General features: G+C 41.3%; 1 protein-coding gene across 3 annotated transcripts in view; it reads right to left on the bottom strand.

Annotated features, from left to right (window-relative positions):
* Positions 1 to 1,940: 1,940 nt before the first annotated feature.
* The window catches only part of ATP6V1C1 (ATPase H+ transporting V1 subunit C1), an 86,882-nt gene continuing 74,649 nt past the window's right edge, over positions 1,941 to 14,173 (bottom strand). For all 3 annotated transcript variants that reach the window (XM_061604727.1, XM_061604709.1, XM_061604718.1), the window contains 5 exons: positions 13,023 to 13,115; positions 12,849 to 12,942; positions 11,423 to 11,520; positions 9,964 to 10,090; positions 1,941 to 2,570 (listed from right to left, as the gene is read on the bottom strand). In XM_061604727.1, the coding sequence (XP_061460711.1) occupies positions 2,475 to 2,570; positions 9,964 to 10,090; positions 11,423 to 11,520; positions 12,849 to 12,942; positions 13,023 to 13,115 (508 nt within the window). In that variant the 3' untranslated portion in view covers positions 1,941 to 2,474. The remainder of the gene's footprint in view (positions 2,571 to 9,963; positions 10,091 to 11,422; positions 11,521 to 12,848; positions 12,943 to 13,022; positions 13,116 to 14,173) is intronic.

The raw sequence follows: 14,173 nt of genomic DNA, 5'->3' as shown, positions 1-14,173 counted from the left end.
GTGGTTGTGTTTCAGGAAGGCTGAAGCTGCCCTTTTTAGCAAGGACTGAGCTGACTCTCTCCCTGTATGTATCGGTGGAGTTTCCTTTTCCCCCTTCTCTCCGACTGGAATTTAGCCTTGTTTACAGTGTCCCCTGAAGCTTTCCTGCTAGGGTGGTGTTGAAAACTAGCTTTCTATACGCTTCCTTCTCCTAGGATCTGTCTCCTAAGATATAGGTTCTTTCAGGATTTGGCTCCTAGCTCAGGGTGACCTTGGGCTGCCCTTATTAGTTATTTCTCTGAGCTGTTTTACTTCAATTTAAATAATGGAATAAATGGGAGCTACTTACCCTCTTTTCGCTCTGCTGCTTAACTCGCCTTGACGCTTTGTCAGCTGGGGCCTTGACGCTTCGTCAGCTGGGGCTCCCTCTAGCTCGTGGAGGTTTTGTGTTTGTTTTTTGTGCTCTGCATCTTGCTTGAATTATTTCACTTTTGTTTTGGGAGAGGGTTGTGTATCATAACCTGATCCTTCCAGGAGGACCAGACAATTCACACTTCAAATCTTCTTGCTTAACTGGGTTATCATGAGCAACATCTTCCATTTTTCTTCTTCTTGACACCTAGTCCTGAAGATGTATTCCACACAAAGCTTACTTTGAACATTTTAAAGTAGTTAGTTCAAGCAGAGTGATCTCAGTTCACTTGCTCTATGAGACTAACACTATTAATACCAATATAAATAAAATAGTTCACAGGCTTCATTAGTAGTAACTTACGAGATCTAAAGTGTTTTTGAATATATAGTATCAAGCAGAAAGGCTTTTATGTTTGAGTAAATTCATACCTTTAAAGTAACTTTAGGTTGTGTTATGAAGATGTAAGGTTGAACTTTCTGGAAAATGAGTCCTCACATTTTACAACACATTTCAGAAACAACCAACTACTGGATTATTTTTTAAAACAGCCATCTTCAGCAGGGCTACATGTTTACATCAGGTGGTATCCAAGAGGCATCCCATAGCTGATGGAAGGCTATATGATCCAGTAGAATCTTCTGTCGGGAACAGGGATCGAGGTGATCTTCAGCAAGTCCATCTTGCCCCTACAGACACCGTGATATTATTCCAAACCCTCTGAGTAGATGGGGAAGGGCGGGGAACAGAGGGAAATCAAAGATAACTTTGGTCCCTGGTTCTGCTGAAAGCTGTTTTCAGTAAATGAAGGGATATCAATTGGATGCAATTAATTTTTAACCTACAAACTTTTACTATAACTCAAGGCAGAAAAGGTATAATATAAAAGGTGTGTAGCAGTACAAGAGAACTGAAGCCAGGCTTATTTCTGGCATGTTTAAAATAGCATGCTGTTCTTCTAACAAACTTCTGTTAGAAAACCACTTATCACTGAAGCTCCCTTTAAAGTTCTTTTTAATATTTCACCAACACCTGATGCAGCATTTACCATAACAACATATGTTTGAAAGGGGCACAGGGTGCCCTCTGGTGTCCTAGAAACAGAAGTGTGATGGTAGTACAGCAGCCCCAAAATGTTGTATTTTAATATTTAAGCAACAGAAGTAAAGGATCTGACCAAATTATTCTTCACAATAACCAAGAAAATGCTTTAGAGTGCGTGGTAGAGTCAAACAGGCCTTTACAATGGTACATCATGTTTAACTATTTACTTGGGCACATCACCGCCCTGGACTCCTTGGAGGAAGCACAGGATACAAATTTAACAAATAAATAAATATTTGACTTTTGTTCTGTGGTTCTTCAGGCCCCACTTCTTTCCATCTATTCCTCTTAACCATTGTTCACTGGTTTGAGATTCACTTGCAAGACTTATGACCACCACAAAGCTAACTGCTTACCTTAGTACCTAGCATATGAATCTTACCCCTCAAAATTGTTCATACAGCTTTAACAAAGTTAAAGTTATATGACCGAGACAAGCAGGCAATACAGTTGTACAGGTGCTTTTATTTTCTTTTGTGAATGTTTCCAGTGCATAAGTTTAAAACATTCAGAAAGCACAGACTGAGTATCGATCTCCACATACTTTACATCACAATTCAATAACAATGTTTACAGTTTTATATCTATGAAACACGGTGAACAAAATGGCGCAGGTTTTCTCCCCACTATCTTCCTTTGTAAACAAGTTCTTTATGGAGGATAGTCAATGGAATTGATGCAGACGATGGTACGAAAGAAGAATGACCCTTTTAAAACTTTTTAAATAACAAGACTATTTATAAATACACTCTGATTCTCTCAATATACATTTACAGACCTGATCAATTAAAAGCAATACTTACATTTCTCTTTTAAAAGAAAATGTCAAAAAGATGGACCATTAATGGGGATTATTCTCCTATGCAAAGGGAGAAAGCAAGCAAGCACAGGTTTACAAGAGAGTTAGGAGCATTATCGTTCTTCAATCTTTTCTGCTTGTACATCAATACACGTGAGGACGGTCAGGATCAGAAGTAATCTACTTGAATTCAAGCAAGTTGCAGTCTATCTTGTAGTACACATAGGGATAGTATTCTTGCTGACTGAGGTTCAAACCTGGAATATCCATAGTTGCCTGTACAATACAAATTAAAAAAAAATAACTGTAGAGTCAAGCAGCAGGATTGAGAGTCACCATCTTTTAAACATGCACAATTAATGTAGCTCAAATTCAACCCTAAACTACCAAAATTTTATTTTTTTTGGTGCATTTCAAAGTCAAATGAAAGGAAAAGAATACTGTTGGTATTGGGGAAGAACTACAGCTTTGTGACAGAGCAAATGCTTTGCATGCAGAAGGTTCCAGATTGAATCACCACATCTCCAGACAGGGTTGGGAAAGACTCCTATCTAAAACCTGGGAGAGCAGCTGCCAGTTTGTGTACATAATACTCAGCTAGATGGACCAATGGACTGGATCGTCACCTTGTAGTGGTGAGTGGGCTTGTGTGTTCCAATGAACTCTATGAGCGATGCCATCGGGAGTCATGTATTCCCAGCAGGATCACCCACGGCGGTAAGGTCAAGGGAGAGGAACCAGACAAAGAACGATCCAATAATGTCCACAATGGCAGAACAGGCGGAGGATAACAATGTACAGGCATACCCCACTTTAACATACGCAATGGGACCGGACCGTGTATGTAAAGTGAAAATGTACTTAAAGTGAAGCAATTATCTATGCATGTACTGCAATGCAATCGCCACTAGATGGCAGCGGCGTCATGCCATTAAGTGTTCGTTATTGTGAAGCGCGTACGTTAAGTGGGGTATGGTGGAGTATGGAGCATGTATGTTATAGCGAGGCGACTTTAAGTGAAGCGACTTTAAGCGGGGTATGCCTGTATATGTTACAACGGCTGAGAAGGTGGATGAAGGCTGCAGCAGATAAAAGACTTCCAATCGTTGTGGTATCCATACAATTGGATCAAAGCCTCTTTCTGTCAAGATCGTGTGTTGATCGTCATGCACCGATCTCCCCACATAAAACAAATTCACGCACAGGCATCTTCAAACCAACCCAAACCAAACACCCCATGGCGATCGGCAAATGGCGACGGGAGCAGAACTGTGAAATCCAGAAGCCCCTAGTCACGGACCAGCACATGGGCAGTGGATACAGACTGAGTCATCCTGGCTCAAGGACTGAGGCAGTTGAGCAGCTATATCCACGACTGAGCAGTTCTATTCAGGATCCACTCTGCTCACCCCGTATGGGGAGGGGATTAGAAAAGGTGTCCTAAACGTAGTCTGCCTCATCTCTCTCCCTGACTGGATCACCGCATCCAATGGGGTCACCACATAGTGGTCGCAAAAGACAATTCAATTTTGGAACATGGAATATATGGACATTGCTGGACAATACAGACAGTGAACATCTTGAATGCAGGACTGCCATCATTGCGAGGGAGTTGAGACATTTTTATAATGACATAGCAGCACTCCAATTGTCCCTCTCCTGCTCTTCGAGTTTCTTGAAGGAAGAAAAAGGAGGTTACACCTTCTTCTGGAAAGGACTGCCTGAACAAGAATGACGAATATATGGAGTAGGCTTTGCTATTAAAAATGATCTTCTGAAGGTCTTGTCAGAAATTCCTATTGGCATTAATGAACGACTCTCAACTCTCCGGTTAAAACTCGCCAAAAACCAGCAGGCAACTATTCTAAGTGCTCATGTACCAACATTAGATGCTGATGAAGACATCAAGGAAAATTTTTATACTTAGCTGGACACCATCTTATCAGAGATACCTAAGGAGGATAAAATTATCTTCCAGGGCAATTTCAATGCAAGAGTTGGACGTGATTTAGATTTATGGCCAGAAACAATTGGGAAAGAAAGAGTTGGCAATAGCAACCTGAATGGCATTCTACTTCTGACTAAACGTGCAGACCATAATCTTGTCATTACAAACACACTCTTTCACCATAAAGATAAATTTAAAACATCATGGAAGCACCCTCGGTCGAAGCACTGGCATCTACTGGATTACGTAATAGTCTGTGCCAGAGATCGTCATGATATACTCCTCACTAGGGCCATGACGAGTGCTGGTGACTGCTGGACAGATCACCGATTAATTCGATCCAATGTGGTCATTAATATTATTCCTCAACATAGGCTCCAACAAAGAAAACCAAGGCGTACAATGAACATCCAAGCCCTTCAAGATCCTATTAAGCGAGCTTGCTTTCAAACAACTCTCAAGAAACATCTACTGATGGAACTCCCTGAAAATGTCGAGGAACACTGGATTAAACTGAAGACTTCCATTACTGCAGCATGTGACCAAACTATTAGATATCAAACTAAGAAACATCAGGACTGGTTTGATGAGAATGATAGTGAGATTGAACATATCATCGACAAGAAAAGGAAAGCCTTCCAGATATGGCAAAAAGACATTAACTGTGCTGCTAAGAAAAAAATCTATGCCAATGCAAAGGCTGAGGTCCACAGAAGAACTAGAGAATTTAAGAACGCTTGGTGGGTAAAGAAAGCTCAAGAAATCCAGCATTTTGCAGATGCTCATGATGCACAGGGCTTTTTTAATGCCACAAAGGCCATCTACGGGCCAACAAATTATGGTACAAATCCCTTACGTTCAATGGATGGTACCAAACTTCTAAAGGATAAAGTATCTACTGCGTTGGAAAGAGCATTACCACGACCTCCTTAATCGTAACTCTTATGTGGCTGGTGAGATATTCTTGCAAATCCACAACAAATAAGAGATGAGCTTGCAGTATCCCCTAATTTGGATGAAGTCAGTAAATCATAAGAACATAAGAACATAAGAAGAGCCTGCTGGATCAGGCCAGTGGCCCATCTAGTCCAGCATCCTGTTCTCACAGTGGCCAACCAGGTGCCTGGGGGAAGCCCGCAAGCAGGACCCGCGTGCAAGAACACTCTCCCCTCCTGAGGCTTCCGGCAACTGGTTTTCAGAAGCATGCTGCCTCTGACTAGGGTGGCACAGCACAGCCATCATGGCTAGTAGCCATTGATAGCCCTGTCCTCCATGAATTTATCTAATCTTCTTTTAAAGCCATCCAAGCTGGTGGCCATTACTGCATCTTGTGGGAGCAAATTCCATAGTTTAACTATGCGCTGAGTAAAGAAGTACTTCCTTTTGTCTGTCCTGAATCTTCCAACATTCAGCTTCTTTGAATGTCCACGAGTTCTAGTACTATGAGAGAGGGAGAAGAACTTTTCTCTATCCACTTTCTCAATGCCATGCATAATTTTATACACTTCTATCATGTCTCCTCTGACCCGCCTTTTCTCTAAACTAAAAAGCCCCAAATGCTGTAACCTTTCCTTGTAAGGGAGTCGCTCCATCCCCTTGATCATTCTGGTTGCCCTCTTCTGAACCTTTTCCAACTCTAGAATATCCTTTTTGAGATGAGGCGACCAGAACTGTACACAGTATTCCAAATGCGGCCGCACCATAGATTTATACAACGGCATTATGATATTGGCTGTTTTATTTTCAATACCTTTCCTAATTATCGCTAGCATGGAATTTGCCTTTTTCACATCAATCAAAATCCATCAATCAAATGAAGAATAACAAAGCTAGTGGACCTGTTGGGATTCCTGCTGAAGTCTTTAAAGAAGGTGGGCCTGAACTTACACAACAACTTCATAAGCTGATCGAAAAAATCTGGATGAGGGAGGAGATCCTGGAAGACTTTAGGAATGCCATAATTACCACTCTTTTCAAGAAGGGTGATAGAACAGATTGTGGGAACTACCGAGGCATCTTGCTTCTAGCTACCGCAAGTAAAATCCTTGCAAGGATCCTCGCAAATCGCCTCCTACCTATCTCAGAAGACATCCTCCCTGAATCCCAAAATGGTTTCTGACCTTCCAGGGGGACAGTGGACATGATCTTCACTGCACAACAGCTTCAAGAAAAATGCCGGGAGCAGAATTGACCTTTATATATGGCATTTATTGATCTGACTAAGGCCTTTGATACTGTAAATCGAACCGCTGTCTGGACCATCCTTCTGAAAATTGGATGCCCTGATAAATTTGTGAATATTTTGCGACTCCTCCATGATGGCAACAATTTTGGACAACAATGGCTCTCAAAGTGATCCATTCAAAGTGGGATCAGGCATTAAACAGGGATGTATCATTCCTCCGACCTTATTTGCTATTTTCATTGCCATGATTCTACACCTTGTTGAGGGGAAACTTCCCACTGGTGTGGAAATCACATATCGAACAGATGGAAAGCTTTCTAATCTCAGTAGGCTGAAAGCAAAAACTAAGGTAATGTAAAAAGTAAGGTTTTTAAATTGTTTTAAATGTTTAAATTGTGTTTCAAATTGTTTTTAAAAAATGTGTTTTAAATTTGTATATGTGTTTTTAGTGTTTTTAGGTACTGTGAACCGCCCAGAGAGCTTCGGCTATGGGGTGGTATATAAATACAATAAATAAATAAATGTCAACCTCTGTTGTAGAACTTCAATATGCCAATGATAATGTAGTCTCTGAACATTCAGAGGAAGATCTTCAAACTATCCTAAATGTCTTTGCAGAAGCAAATGAAAAGCTTGACCTCTCCCTTAACATCAAGAAAACCAAAGCGCTTCATCAGCAGGTGTGAACCAATCCCTCTATAACACCATCAATCCAGCTTAATGGTGCGACCCTGGAGAATGTTGATCACTTTTCTTATCTTGGCAGCCATCTCTCTGTAAAAGCTGACATCAATGCTGAAATTCAGCATCATCTGAGCTCTGCGAGTGCCGCATTCTGCTGAATGAAGCGTAGAGTGTTTGAGGATTGGGATATTCGCAGGGAGACCAAAATGCTTATTTACAAAGCCATTGTACTACCGACCTTACTGTATGCCTGTGAAACATGGACCACCTATAAACGCCATTCCCAACTTCTTGAAAGATTTCATCAATGCTGCCTCTGGAAAATTCTGCTAATTACTTGGGAAGATAGGCGGCCTAATGTTAGCGTTTTGGAAGAAGCAAAGACTACCAGTGTTGAAACAATGATCCTCCAAAATCAACTTCGCTGGACTGGCCATGTTGTTCGAATGCCTGATCACAGTCTTGCAAAGCAGCTACTTTACTCCCAACTTAAGGATGGAAAACGGAATATTGGTGGACAGCAAAAGAGGTTTAAAGATGTTCTTAAAGCTAATCTAAAAAAATGTAACATGAACATCGACAACTGGGAAGCTTTGGCCCATGAGTGTCCCAATTTGAGGTTGGCCATTATCAAAGGTGCTAAGGACTTTGAAGAAGCACGAGTACAGGGCAAAAGGGACAAACGAGCTAAGCGGAAGGCACGTCAAGCAAATCCTCATCGTGACCATCTTCCATCTGGAAACCTATGTCCTCACTGTGGGAGGCTGTGTGGATCCAGAATTGGCCTCCACAGTCACTTACGGACCCACTGTTAAAGATCTTACCCTGGAAGGTAATCTTACTCGGCCACGAGTGATCGCCAATGAAAAATGAATGAATGAATGACTCAGCCAGAGCTTGGAAAAGTTACTTTTTTGAACTACAACTCCCATCAGCCCCAGCCAGCATGGCCACTGGATTGGGCTGATGGGAGTTGTAGTTCAAAAAAGTAACTTTTCCAAGCTCTGGACTCAGCTAGATGGATGAATGGTCTGACCTGGTAGGAAGCGGCCTTACATGTCCTATCCCTACTTCCCAGGCAGAGTGGACTAAGGTGGACAAGGACGATAAAGTGCATATTTCTATCATCTGATCTACTAATGTTACAAAACAGAAGAGTATTATTTTCAGCTTCTTATTAGGACCCCTTCTAATGGTCCTGTTTTTCTTTTACACCTCAGTGCATTTTAAGGACCCATATCTTTAGGTTTGTGTAAATACCAGTGACTGCAAAGATAAAACTAACTACTGTCTTTATTTTTAAAAGTAGCACCAGAAGCAGCTTGCAGCTTTAAGCAAACATTTGGAAATCTATGCATTACAATGCATGCAATTAATTTTAAGACGAATCAGATTTGTGCTTTGCTGCAGACACACACTTGGGCTTCTGGGTATGCAATGAATTCATCTGTTTGTTATGTGCCTTCAAGTCATTTACGACTTACGGCAACCGTATGAATCAGTGACCTCCAATAGCATCTATACTACACTAAAAATGAGCCCTGGCTCCAAGTGCAGCTGTACCATGCATGCATATACAAACTAATTTTGGACTGCAGCCACAGATTAATGTACAAATGTGCTATGTTATGCTCTACATACATCCCTTGTGAAAGAAGGGCATGGGAAAATTTAGAAAAAAATACTGTGTTGGATAAGGGAAGGAGTGTACACTATATTGATAAGGGAAGGGGTATGTGCAACCGTATCAGGAAGAAACATGCTTCCCGTGTTGGTGTACAGGAAGTATACACATGGTGAAAAAAGTGTGCTTCCACTGCAGGAGGTACAATGCAGAAATCTGTGGCTAATTCAAGAGGTAGCCCTCTCTCAATGAAGCTGAACCCAAAGAAGTTGTGGTGAAACATCAAAGAAAAAATTGCAAGGCACTTTATCTGCTGAAGTGCTACAATAAATATATTATGACACAGAAACAGACATGCACACCATAATTCCTATTTCAGTTTTTTCTCCACAATATAGAAATTTTACTTCTTAAAGAAGTGATAACAGAGAAGTTTCAGTATTTAATGAGAGTCTCAGCCATTAGCTTATACAAATTCCAGCTCTACAGAGATTTACAAATAAAATCATCTCCCTCTACCGAGTATCTTTGGTACCAACTAATATTTAATGGGAGATTAGCAATTCTGAATCACAGAGAAGTAGAGTTGGAAAGGGCCTAATCCCCTGCTCAATGCAGGAATCCAATTTCAAGCATACACAACAGGTGGCTGTCTAGCTGCCTCCTGAATGCCTCCAATGTTGGAGAGCCCACCACTTCCCTGGGTAATTGGTTCCATTGTCATACTGTTCTAACCGTTAGGATGTTTTTCTTGATGTTCAGCTGAAATCTGGCTTCCTGTAACTTGAGCCCATTATTCTGTGTCCTGCACTCTGGGATGATCGAGAAGAAATCCTGGCCCTCCTCTGTGTGACCAGCTTTCAAGTACTTGAAGAGTATTTTCCTATCTGTCCTCAGTCTTAAGGCTAAACATGCCTAGTTCTTTCAGTCTCTCCGCATAGGGCTTTGTTTCCACTCCCCTGATCATCTTTGTTGTCCTCCTCTGAATCTGCCACTGTATGCTCTCAAAACATTGTGATTACTGTTTTAGTAGCATGTACAGGGGCATTCCAAGTGATAGGACCTAAGACTGCCTTTCAACCCTGTGTCTACTTGACCAACATCCAGAGAATCTTACAAGCTGTCCAATCAACACCAGCTGCCATACTGGAAGATGTGGTTTCAGAAATACTGAATGCCATGTCAAAAGCTGGATGATAAGTGGATCATTAAGATACGAGTTACTCACATCAATGATTGCTGCTGCACTGCTGTCAAGATGTTTATATAAGTCATACAAAACCTCTCTCAATTTCTTCATTGTTTTCTTGTTGGGCTGAAGTAGCATAGCCTGGAAGTTCACTGGCAATCCATACCTACAAGGTAAACCTTTTTTTAAAAGCTTCTGATGGGAATGCACTTTAGCTTGAGACTTCTGAAATGCCAATGTTGTCACCATTTGTGCTAGAGTAGGGCAGCCTGTTTAATTGTGAATAGATCTTATTTTAATGCTGCTCACCATCATGGGGGCAGGGGGGAATAAGTGTGTGCTTCATAAGTATCTCATTAAGCTGATGATTGCAGTGTTCACAGGAAAAAAATGCGTATCTTTGGAAAGGCACCGATAAATTTTCTGTTAAATGATGGTTTCATAAAGTATGGCAATTAGCGTTAGATGAGAAATTAATCCAAAAATGTAAATTACCTGGGGGGCGTGCAGAATATGGTAAGGCAGTTTCATGGATGAGCGGTTCTCCTTTCTCACCTATGTTAATTCACACGGACAGGTGCTAAGGCCACCAGCCCAACAATAGTTTATTTTGGAGATATACTATTATGAAGAGGTAGCTTAACTGGTCTCTGCTGTTAATGTAAACACCAAATCTGTGTAACAGTTGTTGATTGTATTGTTTAGAAAAAGTGTTAATAAAAATGAAATATTTCAAAAGCATCTGCATAAGCACCTGTTCACTCTTCATACTCCAAGTCTATTAACTGGCCGGAGGAGGCAGGGTGGAGAAAAGAACTGATGTCTGAAAGGGATAATTCTTCTCAGTTTGGATCACTTGTCTAATTCAAAGTTTTTGGAATCATGTTTCCTGCATCTGCTCTTTCAGTTTAAGAAACAATCATCATAAAATTGTTAACAGTGTTTCCCTGCAAATCTCTTTCCTGTTCTCTGTTCCTTCTAGCTCTTGAAGCTACAACAATGAATTCCCATTTGATATTTGTCACATCCCTCCACTGACAGAAAGCTCTCTGGACCAGTGGAGGCTCCCATTAGTGGAAAGTGAAGGGAGGCAATTTTCATTTCTTCTGCAGCCCTTTGTGCTGCCCCCACCCCCAAATATGCTCCAGACGACAGGGATACCCTTTCGAACAGCACAAGAGGCAGCAGAGGGGCCTGAAAGAAAAAGAGGAAAAGGTTTTGAAATCACCTCCCTCTTTTATTGTTCATGGGAGGCTCTGCTATATCGGAGTTCCTTCTGTCAGTGGAATGACACAAAGATTTAATATTAAAATGATTTCATTTCGTATGCGATTGTCTTAGTAAATTGTGGTTTTGTTCCTATTTACACATGTGGGGTTTATTATTAAGGTATTAATAACATTCAGAGAATCCTGGTGCAGCTACCAAGATTCATTGGACAAATGATATGGAGCATTCGTGGTCCTTGAAGTGAAGGGGCATCTATAAACAAAAGTACCTTAGAACAGATTCAACGAAGACTCTCAGTGCTTTCACATGAATCCATGCAATGAAAGCTTCACTAAAATTCACTTTCAGCCATCGTACTAGTGGCCCCTGTAATTGGAAAGGGAAAACATGTCACTTTAAGCATGAGAAGACTTTGTGCTGCATTAAAATGCATTTTGTGTAGGACGTTACTGCAATTGCCCTACAGAATAGGCCAAAGGATGTCAAGATGAGATTATTCAACCATTTTTTGCTGGCAAAACTGAGGTCTGAAGCATCACAATTATTCTTGTTATTTTAAGCATTTATAACCCCCCTTTCCATATGAGGCAGCTTACATAAAACTACAAAACAGCAATATAAGAAAAAACCATCAGAAACAAAAAACACACAGCAATTGCATGATAGATAAAATCAAGGATGTGTCTCGCCACAGATTAAAATGCACAGAGAAATAAGGGCTTCAGCTGGCACCAAAAAGACATCAATGCATCTCAATGCTGCAGCTCCACTGGTGCACTGGAGCTTCTTGTTCTTCTCCTGTCCTCTCCAGCACCCTGCACACAGTTGGGGGATCCTCCACAGCAGATTTTGGGGGCACACAGGGGATGAGACGAAATTGAAGTCCCATTGCTCCAACAAAACTATGCACATGGAGCACTGGATACAACCCATAAGTAGTTGAGTGCCCGACAAGCCTCTCTAGGGAAGGGATTCCAAAGTGGGGTGCCACAATCAAGAAGGCCCCCTCCCCAGTCACCACCCACCTCACTTCTAAAGGAAGGGGGACCTCTGATGAGCCTCTGATGATGATCTTACTGGATGGGCAGATTCATGTGGAGGCAGGTATTTAGGGCTTTACAAGAGTCATGGAATGCTTCAGGCAAATGTAAGAAAGAAGAAAACAGAACAAGCTTGTATTGGCATGACACTTTCTCTTGTTAACCTGAGTTATTTTAGGGTAACTCTCCAGCAGAAAATGAACATTATGCATTCAGAACCATGGGACATGATGGGTATTGTAGCAATCCTGAATGCCTAGGACATACACAGAAGCATTCAGGGCCTGCATGTAGGAAGGAACTGCACATCAAATGTCTCTTGCATGGAGGCAGTGCAAAGTGGCGGGGCTATGCAGGCCATAGCCTCTGCAGAAGTTTCTAGGGTCCTGACATATCCCAAGGTCATCTAGAAAATTAAATAACCATTTACTAGAAAGTGCAAACTGTAACCTTCAATTACTAGAACACCTTTCATACTATTAAAAACTGTTTTGCTCACTCTGCATTTAGTACAGTAGTTCTTGTGTCTCAAGAAATTAGTCTCAATGGTCCCCTTGTTTACACACAAGCCCTAAAAGCAGACATAGGCAAGGAAGAACTATTTTGGGATTTGAAGAATAATATTTGGTATTTAACATTTTTCATTTAACTTACAAATTGTTTCTTCTTATCAGTAGATAGCCTGTTCATTTCTTCCTTGTCTGCCTTCATCTCTTCTTCATTATACTGAAAGTCACGGACCATAAACCTGCATTGGGAGATCAACAGACAATTGTAGGTTGCCTTACAGTTGCTATTATGCAGAAAAACAAACTAAGGATCACTTACTTGTTTTCCCTGGCTTTGTGTCTGAACTCATCTACTGCCTTCCTGAACAAGGTGACATTACAGAGATAACTATCCTGGTCCTCAGAAAGAACACTGCAAAGAAAAAGATGCCAGAGATCACAGATCAAAAAAGCAACTGAACAGACATACTGCAATAAAAATGGAAACCCGTAACTCAGGACTAGCAAAAACAGTTCAGCAACTTGTGCTTAGTTGTACTGCTACAGATGACAGTGCAAGGCTTCCAGACAGTGTATTATTAGAGGAGTAATTGAAGCTCACCTTTGCCATCCTTCACAGGAGAAGTACTCAAGTCACATTCCACATTCAAAGCTTTGCCCTTCATTGCAAAGCTAACAGCATTAAAGATGATGTGTGTAATTGATATGTTCTCTCAGAAAATGACACTATGCTAATCTCAAATTGGCAACACTATATAAGAACTTTCAGTAGCTTCACTGATCTTGCCTGCTTAGTACAGTGAAAGGAGAAGGGAATAAGAACAGATATTGATCCAGGGGAGTGGCGGAAGAATGGGAGTTCTTCCTGCCCTGTCCCCAAAAAGAATTCTGTGTAATTCAAAGGTTTACTATTCCTTCAATATAGTTGTTCCAATAAAGACTGCCACCTCAGTCTTCAACCTATGACAAAAATGTGCTTTTTAAAAACACCTTCTCTCCTGTACCATGTGGCCAATTAGAGTTGGCTGCCCACCGTACTGAGAGTTACTAGGACCAATCCACTCTCTTGCTCTTCCCAAACTAAGGAATAGAACAAGTGGATGAAAATTAGAGGAAGTATGATAAAACTCAGGGCCATACCACAAATTACAGCTTCCCTGCACTCAGATATATTTTGAGCATAGGGTAGCTTTTGTACTCATTGTGCAGGAATGCAGCTTTGGTAAAATGACCCAACTCATTTCCCACAAGGCTGGGGAAGAGGATTCAACATCATTGCCCTCCCCAGCATTTCCCTTTTGCTGCTCTGGAGATGAGGAAGCCAGCTGGAAGTCATCTAACCTGGTGAGAAGACCCCTTCCCCTCTGGACTGTATTTAAACCAGGCCTCTGCTGAGGCTCCTTGGAGTGCAATAAGACCTGTGCTAGCAGCTGGAACTTTATTGTCTTCTAAATACATAAGTACAAATCA

Source organism: Rhineura floridana, chromosome 1, assembly GCF_030035675.1.
Source record: "Rhineura floridana isolate rRhiFlo1 chromosome 1, rRhiFlo1.hap2, whole genome shotgun sequence".
Classification (NCBI taxonomy): Eukaryota; Metazoa; Chordata; class Lepidosauria; order Squamata; family Rhineuridae; genus Rhineura; species Rhineura floridana.
The sequence above is the reverse complement of the archived record's forward strand: the minus strand, read 5'-3'. Positions and strand labels throughout refer to the sequence as shown.